The sequence below is a fragment of the Lynx rufus genome, unplaced genomic scaffold (genome assembly GCF_022079265.1).
Source record: "Lynx rufus isolate CCGP_SWC_20201006 ecotype Redwood Valley unplaced genomic scaffold, mLynRuf1.p SCAF_58, whole genome shotgun sequence".
Taxonomy (NCBI): domain Eukaryota; kingdom Metazoa; phylum Chordata; class Mammalia; order Carnivora; family Felidae; genus Lynx; species Lynx rufus.
In genome coordinates, this window is record NW_025814876.1 from 293,677 (window position 1) to 301,367 (window position 7,691).

Sequence of the window (7,691 nt, forward strand, 5' to 3'; positions counted from 1 at the left end):
TGGGTTCGCCCGGGACCCTCAGCAGGAGGGCTCCCCGCCCCGACCCCCGGCTGCAATGGGGTCCCCCCCTTAACTGGGGGGACCAGAACGGGTCACGCCATCACCCAGGCCCTGCTCCATCCGTGCAGCCAGGCGCCCGTGTGTGCCCGTGGGGTGCAGCCCTGCACAGGGACACCGGGTACAGAGGAGAACGGAGTCGGGGGTCTTTACTCCACACGCAGGACTTTATTGGGGCCGTCACAGGCCGAACCAGCCGGGGACACCACCACGCCGCGGGTCCCGGCTCTGCCTCCGCCGCTGCTCATCCAGGAGCCTGTCCTGGATGTCTTCGTCGCTAGGGCTGCCGTCGGGGCTCTGCTTTTTCTCGGGAAACAGATCGGGGAACCTGAAGGTCTGTCCGTGCGCCTACGGAGAAAAGGCAAGGCCTCCAGCACCGCGCCGAGGACAGGGACACCGGGGCCCTCCTGCGCGGAGCCCGCGGCTCGGACACGCGGCCAGCGTCTCGGGGGCGAAGGTCCTCGCCTGGAAAATAAACATCTCGGCCTGCTGCTGGCTTTTATCTAACAGCGGGAAGCCATTACCCCGGACAATGCCCCTTTTCATCGACATTATCTCTCCGAGGCCTGGTGTCTGCATTGGCTGGAGCCTCATTAAAAGCAGCCCAGCAAAAGCGCCCATTCACCGGGCGCGGGGGCAGCCCGGCCGGACTGGGGGGCAGGAGCGAGGGGCAGGAAAACCCGGCACAAACAGCGTCTGGTGCCACACTGAAACTTTTTCCATCCAAAATACCTAAAGGCCTTTACCCACATTAAAGACTACCCCTCCTCCCGGCTCGGAGCTTGGCAAATGAGACGCGTGTAACGTACAAAGAAATGTACATATGCAGCAGTCTATAAATCAAGACCGGCTTTGCAAATTAACTGGTTTTACGTCTTTCACTAAAAGTTCAGACTGTGCCAGTGTCGGCCAAGCCCCAACCCAGACCCCCGAGCATGTGTGCGGGGGCACCGGCCGGGCCCGCTGGTGCGGAGGCGGGCGCTCTGCCCGCTCCCCGGGGACCCGGGCAACCGTGAGGTGCTGTTTCAATTTGCTAAATACCCCGGAGCAGCTCCCCAGATCGGGGGCGCGGGAGGGGACGCGCCAGGGCAGCGCCGTCTGCTTCCAGACGGGCGAAGAAGGATGCAGGGCGGCCTCCGTATCTGGAAAATTTTAATAAGTAAAATCAGTAAAGCGCGCTGGTTGTTGGAGACCCTTGTTTTGTAAAGAAATTTGGCTTTGGGCAGGCGGCCAAGTATGATCTGAAACAGCCCACCCCCACCCCGAGAAGAGGAGGTTTATGAATTCTGATCACACGGCGTGGGGCGCAGGCCCCAGTAAGAAAGCAGGGCTGTGTGCACGCGGTAGCCAGCCTGCTGCAGGATTAGCTTACACAGCTCAAAACTGCTTTTTTTTTCTTTTTTAAAATACCAAAGGGCAATAGTTTACATGCAGGGCTGACTGCCCAGAACGGGGGTTTATGTGTAATATATCGAGGTGATTTTGCTAGCTTTCTGAGGTGGGGGAAAACCCAAAATGACATTTTAAAATATAAATACAAAGATGGCAATTTGCAACAGCTCGGGAAAAAACGGAGGGAGCTGCCGCGAGAAATTCTCCCTCTCTTATCCGAGACAACGGCCACTTGTGGGTGCCGACTGGGCCCCCCGGGGCGCCCCTCTGGAGGGAAATTCGCCTTGTGCTTCCAAAAGTAAGCCCTCGCTGCCTGCGAAGGGGAGAGTGTGAGCTGCTCGGCGGCAGAAAGGACCGGGACAGGAGACCGTCAGTCCCAAGCACCCCTCGGGCCATCGGCCGTCCCCCACGGGCTCCCGCCGGCCAGCGACTGCGGTGGGAACGGCAGGCTTCCGCGTGCAGGGTGACGTTCCCCTGGCTGCGTGGGCCACAGGGCCACAGAGATGTTTATCAGGGCGTCGGGGGAAACGTGGGGCCCCCACCCCGCCGGACGGGCTTTTCCGCAGCAGTCAACTCAAAATAGATTCGGAAACTTAATTTGTGTTCGTGATTGACCCTCGTGCGCTTTGCAATTCGCTCTGTTTTTGAAAGCCCCAGAGCGGGGCCCACGGGGACACACGGGGAGCGGTCGGGCTCGGCACGGGGGTGGGGGCAGAGAAGGGACCCTTTCGGAGGGGAAGGGCCCGAGCTTCCTGCCGGTTTCCAGGCTGGGGGGCGGGGGTCCGTCACAAATGCCACTCTGGGCCGGCAGGAACCATGCCCAGCAGGGACTCTGTCCCCAGTTGTGCTGCCCGATTTCACAGAGGAAGAAAGGCACGTCCAGCGGCAGCTGCGCGCACCAGGTCTAAGCAGGCTCCGCTGAGCGAGGTGGGGCCCGGGGAAGAATGCGGGGGCTCGGGTGACTCAGGAGCCGCTTGTAACCGTAGCTGGCCTGCTGGAGCCCTGGTGGCGAATGCCGGCACACGGGTGTCGGCCCGCACGCCGTGACAGAGACAGATGGCCCGATTTCACACACGGGACACAGGCGCCTTTATAAGGCCAACGGCCGCTCTCTCCACCTGGATAGGCTGGTTTTGTGCACGGCAAACGTTAGGCCAAATAATTACGGGGGCCCCTGTTTGAAACAGCAACTGCAGTCAGAAAAGGTGCCGTGCTCACCCCGTCCTGCAAGCAACGGCCTCCTAGCGCCTAAAACGGGGCCGCGGGCCCAGGGGGTTTGCAATAGCGCTACTGCCATCTAGCGGCCACGGCCGGCCGCCTCCCGCCGTGAGCTCCGGACAAGGCGGAAGCCCCTGCCCCCGGCTCCCCGCCGCGTGTTGCCAACAGCGGGGGGTGGGGGGCAGCCAACGGACCCTGCAAGGAGGGCCCTCGCTGGCAGGTCCTCACGGAGACCAAGGGGAGGCCCTGCTGGGGGTCCTGGAGGGCTCGTCCGAGGAGGCTCCAGCGGGGTCACCTCACGCTGGACGGAAGGGCCTGAGCAGGGGGCTGGGAAGCCGGCTTTCACTCGCCACGGCTCTGCTCTCTGGCCGGCAAAAGCTGTGACGGGGTCCTGGACCCTCTTCCCGAGACCCCGGCCAGGCAGCACATGATCCAGAGGACGGGGCAGAAAGTGCCGGTGCCCCACAACCCAGTCCAGAGGGGAGGGGGCTCAGCCAGGGCCCCGGGGCGCGGTGAACCCACCCAGGCTCGGGGGCGGCTGCCCCCCACCCCCCGCCCAGGGCCGTAACTGCCTCCCAGCCTGAGGCCTGTCGAGGCCAGGCCAGGCCGTCCATCCGCGGCAGGAGGCCCTTCGGTGCTCGGAGAGCCCTGGTTTCTGCCTGAGCCCGAACCCCCTGGACCTGAGTGGACCCGCCTGCGGCCACAGCACGTTCAAAGTCCAAGGGCGCGACACAGCTGGCCCCTGAGAAGTTCCGAAATGCCCTGCGCGGTCCCCTCCCATCAGCTGAATGTGCTCGGATCGCCAGCTCAGCCTGGGGATTCGCCGGGGGTTAGAACTAAGCGCAGGCTCGGCCCCGCGCGCCGCGGGCCTGGAAATCCTGCCTCGCAGGGCCCCAGGCGGGGGCTGCTGCACAAACACGTCCCCCGCACCGAGGTCACGGTCGTGATAAGTCACGCCCATGACTTGGGACTCTGCCCGAAGCCCACTCACCAGCTGCACATAGGCCACCTTGTAGTCTGGTTTCTTCATCCTGACGTTTCTGTAATCCCTCTTCCTGTTGGAACCTGTCGCGGGGGAGGGGGGAACACTTTACTCCAAGCACGAGATCTCCAGTGCAACTAATCCAGGAACCCACTTTCTAGAAAGAGGCAAACGTGGAAGAATTGGTTGGTCTCCCACAGGTTACAGCAGGTCACGCCCGAAAGGTGACCGGTTCACATTTACCAAGTATGCTCGGGGTGGTGAGCACCGCCAGGCTCTGCTGGTGAAAACGCAAACGTGTCTGAGCAACTCGAGAAACCCCTATTTCCCGCGTGTCAGCACCACGACCCCCGTGGGCTGCCTCCCCTCACGCAGGAGGCTGCCGGGTCGGGGGACGGAGGTTAAGGGAACAAAGAGGAAAGCACTTTGCTGACCGGCTCCCGAGGCAGAGGGGAAGCGGGCTGCGCGGCCTGGGCAGGGCGGGAGCAGGAGCGGGGCCGGCCCGCCCGGGTCCCGTCCCAGCTCTGCCCTGTGGGCAGCGAGGGCCCGGGAGGCTGCTTCACCCTGAGTGCCTCAGTTCCCTCACGTGCCAGGAAGCAGACCCCCGGAGCGGCTGCGATGAGGGGAGCCCACCCCCCGGCAGGGGGGCAGGGGCCCGGCACGCACCGTGCTGCACCCTCGTCCGCACGGCGGCCACGGGCACGTTGTAGATGCGCTCGAGGTAATTCCTGACGTCCACCCTGGTCATCCTGGGCAGAGAAGAAAAGCGAGACTCAGCCGGGCCGAGATAAACGGCAGCTGGCCGGTGGGGCGTGAGCCACGGTCGATGCGGCCACCAGCCCCGCTGGCGCTGTCCTGCCCTCCACACATCGGTGGGGGGACACGGGGGGACTGGGCAGCTGCAGCCACCATTTGCGCTCACTAGGGGCCAGACCCCCAAGCAGAGGTCTCCGGAGGGAAGGGCCGATCTGGGGGCACGCCTGGGCGGCCAGGAGCCCGGCCCACCACGGCCAGAAGGTCCTTTCCTGGAAACGGCAGCCAAGGCGTCGGTAGCTCAGGCCCCCAACCTTTGCACCTGACGCGGCATCATAAACCTCATCCTTGGCCACACCTGGCCTCTAAGAGCTGACGCTCAGGCCAAGCCCAGGCCCATGCGCGGGGACAGTCACGTCGAGACTCCAGAGAGTGCCCTGCAGCTTGGGTGACAGGACGCTGCGTCCCTCCAGTGGCCAGGGCCTCTGTGAAGGAACCACCTTGAGAACTAGGTTTTGGGAAGCCATGGTAAGGAGCTCCAAGAGGATGGGCCCGCCTGCTGGGAAAAGCACTGAGCTCAATGCAGGAAAAGAAGTGTCAGGCCCTCAACTAGGCTTCCCTGTGGGGGGGCAGCCCGGCCTCAGCCCAGGCTCTGCAAACAGCAGGAAGGCTCTGCAAACAGCAGGAAGGCTCTGCAAACGCCAGGACCTGGGCCACATTTGCAGAGCAGCTCGGAGAGAGCAAGGGGAAGCCACACCCATGAGCCGGGCTCTGTGACACCAGCAGGTCGGCCAGCCCCTCGGGGGCGCTCCCCAGCCCGAACTCGGGGGCTTACTCCATGGGGATCCGGAACTGCACGGTGTCCTCGGGCTGGGCCGTGCCGGGCCGCACCAGCCGAATGAAGAAGTTTGTTCGGAAAACACGGAGCTGGGGGTTGCCCAGCTGGTAGAGAGGGTACCTGAGAGGGAGACATTCGTCTGCATCAAACACTCAGAATGCGCGACCCCAGGGCTGCCCCGGCACACCCCCATCTGTTCACGCATAGCCACAGGAGTGGGAAGCAAAGGGGGGCAGCTCTCCATAGGCCGGCACCCCACGGCCCCCTGTGCTGATGGCATGGCTCTGCCCGGTGTGGGCCCCGAGACCCCTGGTGCCCATCCACTCAGAGTAGCGTGGGCTGCAGACCCTCAGGGCCGGCCCCTGGAAAGGGCCCACGGGAGACTCAAGGAACCGGCCAGCAGAGAGCACGCCCACCACGGCCCCCCCCCACACACGCTGGTGGCCAGGCTTGGAGACACGCCTGTTCAAGGTGACAGTCCCACCAGCACGCAGCCCAGCGTGGCGGTGCTCCCTACGAACCCTGGCTTTCCCCGCAGCAGGGGCGTGGGCACCCGCACACCGTATGGGTGGGAGAGCATCACAGTCCCCACCCTGAGGACTCCCAAAGCAGGTGGGCACAGCTGGACAGGCGATGCCACCACCCACAGCCCCGGCCCACTGACACTGCCAACCCCACAGGTGCTCTGGGCCTGCACAGGCAGCGCAGGCGGGTGAGGAGGGTGTCTGAGGTCCAGTCTGCAGGGAGGCCGGAGGCCAGGCCTGGGGGAGGGTGGGCACACAGGGACATGGGGTGCCATCAAGGGTCTCACTGGGACCCCCGGTGACCAAGCTGCGGCGCTGCACACGGCCCCCGATCTTGGGGCACCACCTGTAGTGTGAAAGGAGGCCGGTCGAGGCCAATCCTATAGCGGGCAGAATGAGGACAGCCAGGGGTTCGGAGGCCCTGGTGAGCCCCAGAGCTGAGCGCCATCTACCTGAGAGCTGCCGGTGACCAAGTCAGCGTGGCAGCTGCCCGGCAGAACCTCCGTGGTGAGAGGGGGGTAAGGGCAGTTTCTGGAGGCTGCAAGGCCTCAGGGAACAAGAGGCCTGCCTTGTTTTACCCTCCACCGGAGTTTGGGCCAATGGCTGGCTACCCAAGGGGCTCACTTATTCCCCCTGGTGACCAACGGCGGCACTGCAGGGGGGCAAAGTCAGGCCCTCTGGGTAACTGTCAACAGACCCTCCACCTCTCGGGGTCCCTGGGTTTGGGGGTAGGGGGAGGCCCAGTGTGAGGGTCGGAGGTTAGAGGCCTGAGCCGGGCAGGGAGCGAGTCTCCCCCGGGCGGGGATGGCCTCAGAACCCCCCTGTCCTCCCCGACGCTGAGCGTCAGGATGAGTCCCAAGGGCCTGCCTGACGCTGGAACCTTCCGGCCCCGGAACAACCAGCACTGCTGAACACCCTCCCTCGGGGCTCCAGAACGGGGCTCTCCCGGCCTGGTGGGAGGGGACGGCACCCCTGCGCGCCCGCCCCGCCCCCTGCCCGGCCCTCCCGCGGATCCCACAAGCGCGGATCCCACAAGCACGTCTCCAGCGGAACTCCCAACTTCTGCTCCCAGCACGGCGCTCTGGCTCGCTGCCACCTGCCCTACCTCCCCGTGGCCCCGAGGGTGACTCACCCGTGACCCCACCCTCCCCGCAGGTCCCGCCGGCTCTCCTCCCGACCCGCGGCCCTGGCTGCTCCCCACGTCCGCGCCGGCCCCTCGGCCCCGCTGCACCTGCCGGGGCGCCCCGGCCCCGCCACAGGCCCGCAGGTCCACCCGGGGCGGCCGCGCGCGAGTGCGTGCGCCACCCGTTCATCCCGGGGCCGGCGCCGCTCGCAGGGGACACGGGGCGTCAGCCTCTAGCGTGGGGGGCGGGCCGCGGGGGTGCCGGCGGTCACCCGCACAGTGTCCTCGCCCCGGCGGCGCGGGCGGCGGTGACCCTCCCGGGCGGGCGCCCGTGGTCCGCGCCGCGTCCGCAGCCCCCTGTCCTGCACCCCGCCCCCCACCCCGCCAAGGCCCGCGCCCCGGGCCCCCGGCCCCCGGCCGCTCACAGAACATTCCGCGCCATCGCCGGCTTCCGGGCCGCGGGCGGAAGGAGGAGCACGCACCGCCCGCGTGGACCCGCCACAGCGCCCCCTGGCTTCCGGGAGGGCGCGCGGCGCCCCGCCCCTCGCCCCGCCCCCGCCCCGCCCCCGCCCCACCCACCTGCCCGCCGCCCCGCCCCCCGTGCACACCCCGCCCACAGCCGCACCCACTGCCCCGCCCCCGACGGTCCCGCCCGCCGCCCCGCCCCTCACACCTGCCCCCAACACCCCGCCCCGTACACCCGTCGCCCATCCCCATTCACCTGCCCCATCGCTCCGCCCACTGTCTCACCACGCCCACTGTCCTGCCCACCGTGTGGCCCACCGCCCCTCACCTGTACTCCTA

General features: G+C 66.4%; 1 protein-coding gene across 2 annotated transcripts; it reads right to left on the minus strand.

Moving 5' to 3' along the window:
- Positions 1 to 203: 203 nt before the first annotated feature.
- Positions 204 to 7,393, minus strand: MRPL23 (mitochondrial ribosomal protein L23). 2 transcript variants are annotated; one of them, XM_047101171.1, is made up of 5 exons: positions 7,313 to 7,393; positions 5,238 to 5,360; positions 4,316 to 4,398; positions 3,659 to 3,732; positions 204 to 405 (listed from the first exon to the last, which is right to left on the minus strand). In XM_047101171.1, exons 1-5 carry the CDS (start codon positions 7,327 to 7,329, stop codon positions 238 to 240), a joined length of 465 nt encoding a protein of 154 aa, XP_046957127.1. In that variant the 5' UTR covers positions 7,330 to 7,393; the 3' UTR covers positions 204 to 237. The 2 variants fall into 2 exon arrangements, with proteins under 2 accessions (XP_046957127.1, XP_046957128.1); XM_047101172.1 differs by lacking the exon at positions 7,313 to 7,393 and adding an exon at positions 6,897 to 7,088.
- Between the last annotated feature and the right edge of the window lie 298 nt (positions 7,394 to 7,691).

Bases quoted from the DNA above. Each gene is read 5' to 3' on its own strand.
- MRPL23 (XM_047101171.1), bottom strand. The intron at 4,399-5,237 runs GTAAGCCCCCGA...TTCTCTGCCCAG, and splicing joins CAGTTCCGGATCCCCATGGA to GATGACCAGGGTGGACGTCA. The intron at 406-3,658 runs GTGAGTGGGCTT...TTTTCTCCGTAG, and splicing joins AGGTGGCCTATGTGCAGCTG to GCGCACGGACAGACCTTCAG.